Source organism: Ricinus communis, chromosome 3 (assembly GCF_019578655.1).
Source record: "Ricinus communis isolate WT05 ecotype wild-type chromosome 3, ASM1957865v1, whole genome shotgun sequence".
Lineage (NCBI taxonomy): Eukaryota > Viridiplantae > Streptophyta > Magnoliopsida > Malpighiales > Euphorbiaceae > Ricinus > Ricinus communis.
In genome coordinates, this window is record NC_063258.1 from 5550078 (window position 1) to 5563227 (window position 13150).

General features: G+C 29.8%; 1 protein-coding gene across 1 annotated transcript; it reads right to left on the minus strand.

Moving 5' to 3' along the window:
* Positions 1–9419: 9419 nt before the first annotated feature.
* LOC107262336 (receptor-like protein 9DC3) lies at positions 9420–12911 on the minus strand. The gene is made up of 2 exons (XM_048371542.1): positions 9789–12911; positions 9420–9582 (listed from the first exon to the last, which is right to left on the minus strand). The coding sequence occupies exon 1, from the start codon at positions 12872–12874 to the stop codon at positions 9818–9820; it is 3057 nt and encodes a 1018-aa protein (XP_048227499.1). The 5' UTR covers positions 12875–12911; the 3' UTR covers positions 9420–9582; positions 9789–9817.
* Positions 12912–13150: the final 239 nt, after the last annotated feature.

The following is a 13150-nucleotide window of genomic DNA, read 5'->3' on the forward strand; positions in this document are numbered from 1 at the left end:
GTATAAAGTCATACTATTCTACTCAATTCATTAACAACCATCATAGAAGAAATACAATTCAACAATTATAGTTAGTTTTCACGGCTCGTGGATCCCCTTTAATATGCTGCTCCGCCTCATCCTCACATATCACACACGTAAGCTGCTCCGCCTCATCTCACATTATACACTTTTATAGCCTCTCTAGGCTTTAGCCTCCCAAGGCTTTATATATATATATATATATATATATATATATATATATATATATATATATATATATATATATATATATATATTTTTTTTTTTCACATTGGAATCCACCATTCACATGCACATATGCACTTAACATCACAATTCAATCATTTCACTTATATCATATTCAAGCAATAACAATTGTTCCACTCAACACCAATCATTTCCATCTCATTCATTCAAACATAAACAATATTAAGCAAACGCAACCATTTGCGGAACATTTGATTAAATATATGAACATAGCAAATATTAACTATTTACTTACTCAAAATATACTTATTCCTTTAGCATATAAGAACCTCCTTTCTCCAAAACTTCCTTTCCAGGCCTTTGAGTACCTGTCAACACATTCATCAATTCACATTTCATGCATATTACCAATATTCATGTAAATGCGAGTTCTAATGCATTACAAGATCATCCCCTCTCTAATTCATAGGTCTAACTCTTCCTCTAAGACTCTCAATTACAGTTTTAATATCCTATAAACATTTTCCATCTAGTTAAATACCAATTTAACTTAAATTAACATCAAATAAATTGCATAAAACTAATCTCCAACATCTCTGTTTTCTAGACAGCATTTAGTACCAAAGTATATTTATTGCTGGGAAAAATTGGCTTAATACAAAAATCTCATATTAAATAGACATATCCATTTATGCGTCTAGTTTCATCTCCAAGAAGAATTACTCAATTCCGACGTCTATAGATTTAATTATTTTCAAATTACTGAACAAGGGTCATACAGATAATTGTACCCGAGCAGCAATCTATTTGCTCAATTTAAGCAACCAAAACGGCAAAAATAGCAAACCCACAAAACTACAAAGTTACGGAGGACTCTCTAAAATTTTTATAGACACCAATTAAGTTTAATTTGGACTTATATAACCCATGTTATACCTAAAATACAGAACATCAAAGTTGCTGGAATTTTGACAGTTTTCTATCTTGACATACTTAAACTTAAATCAAGCTTAATCTCTATGCAATCATTCAATACTCTACTAATTCATGATAATCAGACCTTTAATTAATCAATGAGAGCATCAAATGAAGTTTTTCCAATTTGAAATCAAGAACCCTAATGATAAATTAATAACACTTAAGTAACAACTTACCAATTTCAGCTTTTGGTTGCTATTATGCTTAAATCCTTTAGCTTTAGCTTGGCTCCTTCAATAGTTGGCAAAATCCTATCTTAATCTTAAGCTTTTCTAGGTATTCCACTCCTCTCTCTTATTCCAAATTTTGTGTTTTTGGCCATGTACGAATTTTAGAGAAATGAAGAGGTAAAATGAGCTTGCTCATGGTTCCAATTTCCAATATTTACCTCTTAATGCCATCACCTACTAAACTAGTTTTATCACCCTAAATTAATTCTTACTAACCATATATAGGTACTAACTTTTAATTGTATCTTTTAAGTCCAATCTATTAACCCAACCTTCAACTATTGGTTCAATTAAGTCTTAAGGCTTAATACACATAACCCAAGTACTTAATCAACTTATCTAAATTAATAATCTAATATCATGCTTCTTATTCTCTACTTATATTTCATATATATCTGTTCTCATAAAATAAAAATATTATTGATATACCCTCATATGCCCAATGATTAAATGTAAATGCACATAATATGGATGATGAGAAAATGCAGGCGTTACATTTATGTTTAAATCATGTCAATTTTTTTTGAAATTATTGTTAAAGCTTAACGATGAGTTAATAATTTATTATTTTATATAATATGCATTGCTTATGGCACTATTGAATAAATAAATTTTAATTGTGGTTATTTTTATTCTTCAAATATTCTATTTTATTATTTATCAATACGAAATTAATATAATTAAATGAATAATTTCACACACATGTGCAATGCATATGAACATTGACAATTAAACTCATTAATACACTGTTCTATTACCCTAATTGTAGTATAAGTTATATTTTTATTTTGTCTTAAGATCAAACTGAATATAATATATTGTATAATTTTTTTATATAACTGAAATTCTATTTTAAAAAATTTATATTTCCATTTTTCTAGAAAATATTTTATTAATAATTTAATAAAATTATATAAGATTTTAACTAAGAGATTGCTATATATATAATAATTTAATAACTAAAATTTGGTATTCACTACTGTAGATAAAATAAAATGTAATTATTGTTAAAATTTAAAATCATAATAAACAGTTTAGCATAATCCTTACAGTACAATATTGATCTAAATAGATTGATCCATGTATTATATTTATAAATACATTAAGTAAATTATTAGATATGATATTAAACTTATCAAATTCAAAAGTTATAAGCACTTTTAATATTAAAAAGAAAATTTTATTTTTTTCAAATTATAATCCATTTATTTAAATTTTATACTATCTTTCTAAATAAAAAAATCCATTTATTATTAATAAAAATATTTTTTCTTTTTTTAAAGCTAATTATAAATAGTTTTTTCATAATTTTTAGAGTTCAAATAATATTTAATGCTTAATATGTACACCGTCTAATGTTTATCTCTTAATAGTTTTTATTGGCCCAGTTAGCTTCATTTATTGTTTAAAGTTTATTTTGCATAGTATTCTTTTCTAAGGTCTCTTGGTTCCAAAGCTCTTTAATAAGTCTTGTTTGGTGATTCTTCAACGATAGAATCCGGTTCGTTGAATATTGAACCTGGTGGTGTCATTCCTACACTTATTAAAAGTCTAATAAATAGGTCGGATTGGATCGATTTATTCAAAGTTTTAATTAATTATAATAAAATTTAGGTTAATTAAATAGTTTTAATTTATTCGATTTTTAATATAATTATAATAAAATTTAGGTTAATTAAATAGTTCAACTAGTCAATCATATATATATTATGTATTATCCAAATCCGACTCCGACTCCATCTTAAAGAAATATTTTTCTTTTTTGTATCTACTTCCATTTTGTACGGAGTAGGAATGAAAAGGGCCATGCAATGTGTATCACATAATTAATTTAAAAAATATAAATATTATACAGATAAATTAATATTTTATAAATAAAATGCATAAAACTATTTTTAGAAATGATAAAAACTGTTTATATATTTTACATGAAATAATATTATAAAAGAATACTTTCTCCGATCAATTTTAATAGACTATTTTAAAGTTATATAAGGTTAAGAAGTCCAATTTTTTAATTAATACCATCATTTAACTATTTATTTATTAAAATATTTTTAATACTTTTTTTGAAATAACATACAGTAATTCAAACTATTATCTATATATAATTTTTAACATTTGAATAAAATAAATTTTATGTTGAAATTTAAAATTTTTATTCAGTATTTTATGATTTTAAAATTAAATAAGTAGAAATTAATTATAAATATTGATATTTATATTAACTAATAAAAAAATTCTAAATATTTGATTTTAAATTAAAAACTAAAGAAGAAAAATAATTTATAGTTTTTACAGACTAAAAAAAGAAATTATCAGAGAAACAGAAAAAAGACAAAAGATAAAAGTAATGGAATTATCATATATTTTTTGGGGTTAGAAAATCTAAAAGAGGTTGCGCGTGGGCATCTGTAGCCGTCCTGAAAGAAAATTACGTAGACAGCCGCGCATTGGACGCGTACGTTGACGCGTTTTCTACACAGCAGAGATCTGCCGTACCTTATTTGATATCAACTCAATTGTAAAAGCAAAGCCAATCTCTTTATTCATGTTTTTTTTACTACTTGCATTAGGAAAAGAAATTCTTCTTCCACTTTTTCCTCACTTATATTTTTAAAATTCAAAATGATTAATTATTTTATTAACATAAATATATATTTCTGTAATATCCAATTATCATATAAAAAAAGTAATAATGTTTGATATTCTTTTTGAATTTTAAGAAATATATTTAGAATTTTAAGATCTATAATTTTTAAAATTATTATCTTATGAATTGTTAATTATTAATATATTAAGTAAACAAACTTCTACATTTATTATCTTATAATTTAGGTTAATTTATTTTATTTTTATTAAAAAGAAAAAGGCTGAAATACGTAATATTGTATTTACGAAAAAAAGGTAGAGACTGTAAATGAAATTATATTTTAAATAAAAATAAATTAAAAAGTTCAGATATATTTTTTGAATAAAGTTTAAGAAACCTAATTAATAATATTAAAACTTAATTAAATAATTTTACAACGTTGACACCATTTTAAATTAAAAAAATTTAATTTATTAATTGAAATACTTTTGTAAGTAATTGATAATGGATTTAATTTTATAGGTATTTTAATATTTATTTTTGAATTTTTAAAATACTTTTTTTTAACCTTTACAGTGGAAACTATTATGTTGGAAAGTTAATAATTATTCTTAATATACCATTGATTCAATAACTTTTACTGGTTCTAACTTGGGCAAAATAATATAAAATTTGACTAATTTAAAAAATAATATAAATAAAACTTTTAAAAGCTTAAACAATATTCCATTAAGAGAATTAATAATTTGTTATGCAAAATTTCTTATTTTTTTATGTGTTTACATCCTTTATATTTGACCTATTTAATATGATCTATGATAGGTTTTACCGAACCAAATTCATGATTTCATGAAAATGTTAAATATATGGAGATTTGGGGAAAGAAAGACTGTTACAACTGATTAAAGTTATTTTCATATAAAAAGAAAAAAGAAATGCTAAAATGGGTCAATGATATAAGAATTTGATCTATAAAACACGTAAAATTAGAGTATTAAGATTGAATTTTAAGTGCGTGTTAAATTTTAGTAAGTTTATATAAAAAATAGATTAATCTATTTATTTGTCCCAATCTTTTATAAAATTTCACTTGTCAATATTTTATAATGCCAAATCATGTAAGTTTTAATAGAAAATATATATGATTTTAATATGGTTATATAATAATTTATTATAACATTAAATACTAATAAAATAAAATGATAATATTAAATGCATTTTAATATTAAATACTAATCAACCAAAATAATATAACTAAGTGTTTATTAAAATAAAATTATAGCTAAATATAATTAAAAAATAAGAAATTATATAATACCACTTATTTATTATATATCTAGTATTTTATATATTGAATACTAATAAACTAAAATGGTACAATTAAGTACTTATTGAAATAAAATAATAGTTAAATATAATTAAAAAATAAGTAATTATATAATGTCACTATGTTGATTATTTTTTATTGTTTAAAATAATAATATTAAATACGAATCAAATAAAATGATAAAAATTAAGAGCTTATTAAAATAAAATAATAAAAAAATATAATAAAAAAGTAGTGACAATATAATATCACTGATTTACTATATATCTATTATCTTTTATTATTTAAAATATTAAATATATAATATTAATTATATAATGTCATTAATTTACTATATATCTATTTTTATTATTTTCTTATGACCATTAAGTTTTAAAATTATTAAAGTAAGAAAATAATATTAAATACTTATTAAAGTAAAATAGTAGCTAAATATACACATATCCTTATAATATAATATATTTATAATTAAAATAAAATACTTTAAACTAAAAGTTTAAATCATAAAATTTTTAATAATTGTGTATTAGCACAAATAAATTGCTAATATATATATATATTAAAACTAAAACAAAAAGAATGAATAAACAAAAGTTTGCCACCTATTCTGTCACGACCCCATCCGTAGGCTCGTGACCGGCACTGGGGAATGGGTAGGCGTAAGGCCACTGAATCCCGTAGTAAACCTGACTCTCACTAACTCAATCAAATCTCATCTCAAATTACTATTATTAAAGCCACAAATTATCTTAATAGTTACATTTTGCATAATTAATTTGGTCCGTCAGAAAAATTAGGCGAGACTCGAAACTACCACTGATACCTCTATTATTACTTCTGCAGAGAATCTAAGATTTTTACAATTTGACATACCAAATCAAAATATGCCACCCGACGATGAAGAAGTCGGGTTACTAAGTAAGAGTCGCGGGAAGACTAATAGTCACGAATCTGAAAATAACAGTAAATGGAGACTATCAATCTCGAGAGTGAGCTAAAATCATATATTTATAACAGTTTCAAACATCTCAATATCACATTTATTTAATTTTAAAATAAATAATAAGTCCTGCAAAAATTAAACGTGTCATGTCAAAACATGTGTCATGCCATGCTTAAACAAAAATTATTCCACATGCAACGGGACAGAGTACTTCAGTAGAACTCTAATCCCAACTCAACATCTCGATCAATTTCAAAACTTACGTCTCGACTAAGCTCAACTCTAATATCTCAACTCTCTCATTTCAACAGGACTGGCGCCTAGAGAACAAAGCTCGATCAGGGATCTTACCTCCAGTCTAGTCATTTATATCTCAACTCTTTCATTCCAACATGACTGGCGCCCAGAGAATAAAGCTCGATCAGGGACCTTACCTCCAGTCTGGTCACTTATATCTCAACTCTCTCATTCTAACAGGACTGGCGCCCAGAGAGCATAGCTCGATCAGAGACCTTACCTCTAGTTTGATCACTGTATCTCAACTCTCTTATTCCAACAGGACTGACTCCTAGAGAGCAAAGCTTGATCAGGGATCTTACCTCTAATATGGTCACTTGTCTTAGCCTTTCGGCCTTCTTAATCCAACAGGTCTAGCGCTCAGAGAGCAAGCTCGATCAGAGACCTTACCTCCAGCCTGATTTCCAACTAAGTTGGCGCCTAGAGAGTAAGCTCGATCAGGGACCTTACCTCCGACAAACATACTCTACTAAGCCTAGAGAGCAAGGTTGATCAGGGCAAATCCTAATCTTTACTTTTTAAATTTACCTATTTACCCGTTTCTATTACTCTCAGACCTATATGGGTACACTCATCAACCTGATTGTTCTACTACCGTCCAATCCCGTGTCATCATGCAATAATAAAATCGTAATGCGGAAAATGAAATATGCATAAACAGTACATCACAAATTAGTCAACATATTAATTATTAAATCAGAGATATCATAAAAAATATTAGCATGACATACGTTAACAGATATATGATTTTAACTCACAGCTTTGGCGACCTCCTAGCTCTGCTCCGGTCCCTCGGTTGGAGTGAGCCGAACAGACCGATTATCTAATCACAGAAACAATTTATCAATAACGCTGAACAATTTACAATTGAATCTAAGTCTAGATTTCTAGGACTGGCTGTCTAAGAATCTCGACTCGGGTAAATTCTATCGAAAATTCGGCAAAACCTCCCGTATAACACGGACATTTACCCCCCATTAAATGGATCCAGGACCTGCCAGAAAAAGACTACAAATATCCAACAATTCAACAACGGGAGTCGGGTCCCCAGACTTCACTATTTTCCCGACTCCACCACACAGCACAAAACACAAGGGCAGGCAAACCGACAGATAACTATTTTTGACTCACAAATATCATCTAATACTCAACACAATCAATAAGCATAAATCACATTAAAGAATTCCAAAATTAACGGGTCAGAGAAAATTACCGAGACGCTTGATCGCTCGGTCGATTTGCTTTCAGTCGCCGGAGTCCGATCGATGATCCGAACACATCATTGGACTCGAAACGACGCGCTGATGGCGATTCCTTCTTCCGATTTTCCGATCCAACCCCCGATTATCCAAAGAGATTTGCGAACGATCTTGACCGTCGACTTACAAACAGAGTCCGATCACCACGAAATCGGTGCCATTGCGAAGCTTGAGATGAGGAGAGTCAAGATACGCCCTCCGATCGTCCATAGCTCGCCGGAGCTCGCCGGAAAAGCTAAAAACGCCGGCGGCCCCCTACTTCCTCTCTCCATCTGATCTTCCGTCTCCGACCACCAAAGGTAGCTCTCTCTGAGGCGAGCCGATCGCCACCGAGATCGGTAGAAAGGGCGGAAGCGAACGGCCTCGGCCGCCTCGCGCGATTCCGCCGCCTACCGACGCTGACATCTACCGCCACCGTCTCCATCGTGCTCGCCGGCAAACAGTGGCGTGAGCCACCCTCTTCTCCCTGATTTTTTTTTTCTCTCTTCCCGACACCTCACTTCTCCTTTCTTCTTTCTTTCCTTCCAATATCAACATTAGACCCCCAAACTGTCCTTCCTTACAATTTGGTCCCTTAACTTTTTAATTACTTACAATTTCATCCATATAAATTGCAATTTGACCCCTTAACTTTTCTCCAGCCTTTCAATTAAGCCCCTAACTAATTAATTTGGACCAAATAAGAATTATTAGAAAATAAAAAATTACATAAATACCCCTGCCAACACATTTATTTACAAAAAATACCAAACTTACAACTTTCCATTAAAAGCCTATATTAATGAAATTATACTTTTAATCCTTATTCCAAAATAAATTTTCAATTTAGTCCTAACACACAATTAAATTAAATATCCAATTTGCTAAATATTTTCCAACTTAAAGTTAAATACCACCAGCTAATTAAAATACCAATTTCTCCAAAATTATTTTATAAAAACACCCTTTACAAATTCTTCCATAATTCTCCAATATATAATTTTATTTATATATATATATATATTTGGGAAAAATTTGAATAACCAAAAATATAATTATTTCTCAAATAATTTACTTAATTAACTCCTTAAAAATTAAACTAATTAGATACCGAAAATAACTCATTTATTTGTCTAACATTAAATTTCAAAATTGTATTTAAATCATTCCAATTAAATCAAATAAAAAACTAAAAATAAAGCTAAAATTAATTTAAATAAAAATCTATTTATTAATTATTATTAATATTAACATTATTAAATAAAAATTCCAAGTATTACATATTGTTAATTATTTAACCAATAAATGCCATTTGTCACTCTATTGCATTTCTTAAGAGTTTTAATTATTTAATTTATTCTTTTTGTTATTGTTCATTATTTAACTAGTAAATACTACTTGCCGCTTTATTATATTTTCTAAAACTTTAATTATTTAAGATTTTCTACTTTTCTATTAATTATTAATTTAAGAAAACTCATTTACAAAATATAATAAACAAAGAATAATAATTTGAATTATTATTTAAGTGGATCGTATCGATATTGACTCTATTCATGTTATCTTAATAGGTTGATACGAAACAAATATGATCCATCAATCCATCTTGAAATTCTAAAAACAATGATATATTATAAAAATGTGTACATTACAATATTTGAAAGAAATCGAGTCTCTGAAATTATCATAATAATTGGTGAGAAGTGTGAACTTATAATGCAAAGCATCCGAATACTTCACGACGCATCAATTACACCCTCTCTATAAACCTGAAAAGATTAGAGAGTTCACCGTGAGATAGAAATTATTATAAATTATTTACGCAAGCAGAGAATTTTATTGGTAATATAAAAACACCTTATAATTCTACTTCTAAAGACAAAATAATAGGTTTTAGTATGATGTTAGATGTTAAACAAAAATCTACAAGCATGCAAATATAATGTGAAACCATATAATTTCTAAAAGAACTTACCTAGAAGCATAAATAACAATTTATGTGTTTCATCTTCTATTAGCTTCACGAATATTCCTTTTGGATCTTTTTGGCCTTCGTTTGGATCTATCTTCAACCAACGTGACAAACCATAGAGGTTTTCTTGTTTGAAAGACAATGTATCCGATTATGAGGCCAAATACAACTCCACAGCCGTATCCAATTGCTACAACTTCCCATCCAAATCCATTTTCAGACATTGAATCATCTTCATTTGATGGTGTTTGTTGTTGCTTATCCCCATTATCACATGCCTTTTTTAGTGGAGATCCACATAATCCCAAGTTCCCCTCATATGAAGTGACTTCAAATGTGTTGAATTGTTTACCCTCAGGTATGGGACCTTCAAGTTGGTTATATGAAACATTAAAAAATTCAAGAAATGTCAAATCTACCAGTTCCGTAGGAATCTGTCCAGTAAAAGAATTGGAAGAGAGGTCTAGCGATTCTAAATTGGCCAAGTTTCTGAGTGATGCTTGAATTTTGCCTGTGAACTTATTATGAGACATGTTTAGCTCTTTCAGTGATTTTAGCATCCCAATCGATGGTGGAATATTTCCCGTGAATCTATTACCTGATAAATCAATTGTTGTGAGAAGTGTTTGGATTTTCACGAACTCCGTCTCCACTCCTTTGATTGTCAACCTCACAGAATAAACAAATGAGTAATTCCGGCTCCTCATGTATCCCAAATTCTCATCATTACTCTTAATGATTGCTTTAAAACCAACAAAATAATTTGTGGGCAAAGATCCATTGAACATGTTGTTCGAGAGGTCAAAAATCCGTACCTTGTGGAAAGAATCGATCATATTAGAACATTCTATTGATCCGTGCAGTTTGTTGGATTTTAGCACGAGAATTTGCAGTTCCAAGAGAGTTCCCAAGAAACAAGGAAATCTGTCGTCCATCTCATTGTTGCCTAAGTCCAAAAATTCCAAATTTTTACAATTGAGGATAGATTCTGGGACTCGACCTTGTAAGTGGTTGCCATTGAAGTTCAAATATCCCAAATTGCTTGCCTTTGAAAACGCTGCAGCAGAGATACTTCCATGGAAATTGTTCTTGCCCAAATGCAATACAGTGAGGCTCATGTTTCCAAGGCATTGTGGAACGGATCCAGTAAAACTGTTGTTTGAGAGATCAAGAATTAGGAGAGAATTTAGCTTGCAAATTGCAGATGAGACTTCTCCTGTGAATTTGTAGTTGGATGAAAGGATGAGAACCTCCAACTTTACAATTTCAAAGATTGAACTTGGAATTGGGCCATTCAATAAGTTATTGCTCAAATCAACGGAATATAATGAATCACTAATAAAGTGATCCATATGACCTGTGAGCAGGTTATTGCTTAAGTTTAAGTATCCAATATAAGGTAGTGTAAATAGAGATGAGGGGATTGTTGCATTGAGGTGGTTGTTGGACAAAGAAAGGAAAAAGAGACTTTGAAGCCTGCCTACTTGAGAAGGAATTGGGCCGATGAATCTATTATTTGATAAATCTAATCCTTTAAGTCTAGTGAAGTTTGTAAAATAATTAGGAATTTGACCACTGAGGTGGTTGTTATCAAGAAGTAACAAGGAGAGATTTTCTAGGCTTTCAAATGAATGAGGAATTTGACCATTGAGGTGGTTGTTGGACAAAGAAAGGAAAACAAGACTTTGAAGCCTGCCTACTTGAGAAGGAATTGGGCCGATGAATCTATTATTTGATAAATCTAATTCTTCAAGTCTAGTGAAGTTTGTAAAATAATTAGGAATTTGACCACTGAGGTAGTTGTTATTAAAATGTAACCTGGAGAGATTTTTTAGGCTTTCAAATGAAGGAGAAATCTGTCCACTGAAATTGTTACTTGAGAGGTATAAGTCGGTGAGCTGCGACAAATTACCAAACAAAGAAAGATCTGACCCTACGAAATGGCAACTTGTAAGGTCTATAGCTGTCAATGACTTTAAATTCTTGAAAAAGTCATGCTCTAAATATACTGGAATTTGTGTCTCTGAAAGACTTAAGAACCGGAGGGAACTATTCCAATTGTATCGAGGTAATGAGCCAGTGAGATAGTTATTGCCTCCTAAATCGAGCCCTTGGAGGTTCTGTAGTTGAAAAATGTTGTCTGGTAATCTCCCAGTCAATCCACAATTTTCGAATCCAAGCCATAAGAAAGAAGAAGACAGATTCATCAAAGAAGTAGGTGCCACAAGAGACATGTTGGTATAGCTCAAGTCTAACTCCTGCAACTTGCTCAGGTTTTGAACGAGCATATCAAAAGTAGCTGTTTCAAATGTTAGATTATCATTGAAAGAGAGAATGAGCGAAAGCAATTCCGGTAGATGAGCAAAAGCAACTTTTCCTCGCAAGCCACAATCCTTGAGGCTGAGAGATGACAAAGAAGAAGACAGATTCATGTAGGAACTAGGACCAACCAAAGACAAGTCTACATAGCTCAAGTCCAATGCTTGTAGTCTGGTAAGGTTCTGAAAGATCTTGCTAAAAGTAGTGGCTTCTAGTGAAAGATCATTCCAAGACAGATTAAGTGAAATTAGATTGGATAGATGAGAGATTTCTCGTGGGATTTGGCCAGAAAAATCTGAATAATTTAGATAAAGGTGTGTCAAAGCAATGAATTGGCCAAACTGAGGTAAAATCTGTGACTGATTTAAAAAATTACCAGAGAGGTCGAGCTTTTGGAGATGACTAAGGAAGAAAAGACTATTATTAGAACTGATGGTGCCATATAGCAAGCTATAAGAGAGATTAAGACCAATTACATTACCTGTATCAATATCACAGGTGACCCCATCCCAATAGCAACAATTTGTCCCTTCTTTCCATGACTCTGTCTTGGGAGTCGATATTTTAGTCTTAGAATTCGGCAAGAGAAGTTTAGTTTTTGAAATAGGAAATGAATTTTTGAACTGAAGCAAGGCAAGACTTTGATCATAGTGGCATAATGGAGTTGAAGAAGAGGAATTGAAAGAAAAAGATGGAAAACAAGTAGCTATGAAGTGCAGCTGAAACAAAAGGAAGCAGAGAAAGTGAGCAACAAATACTGAAGAGGCCATTTACTTTTCAAGATTAATCTCTGAAAATGAGTTTAGAACATTTGGGTACAAGGAATTATATTTATAAACCACTAAAGTCAAGGTCTACTAAAAAAGACTTTCTATAGTGGAGCCTCCACTGGACTTTTCATGGAAAACAAAGCTACAAAAATGTCTTTGAATTATTGGAAGGTTTGCGTATTACCAGGGTGAAGGATGAAAGATCCTAAACATATTTCCTAATCTTTCTATTAAAGAAATTAAAAAGAAATTACAAATAAAGATCTAACAAATAAA

Coding starts and splice junctions, on each gene's coding strand:
- LOC107262336 (XM_048371542.1), bottom strand. CDS start 12,874: ATGGCCTCTTCAGTATTTGTTGCTCACTTTCTCTGCTTCCTTTTGTTT.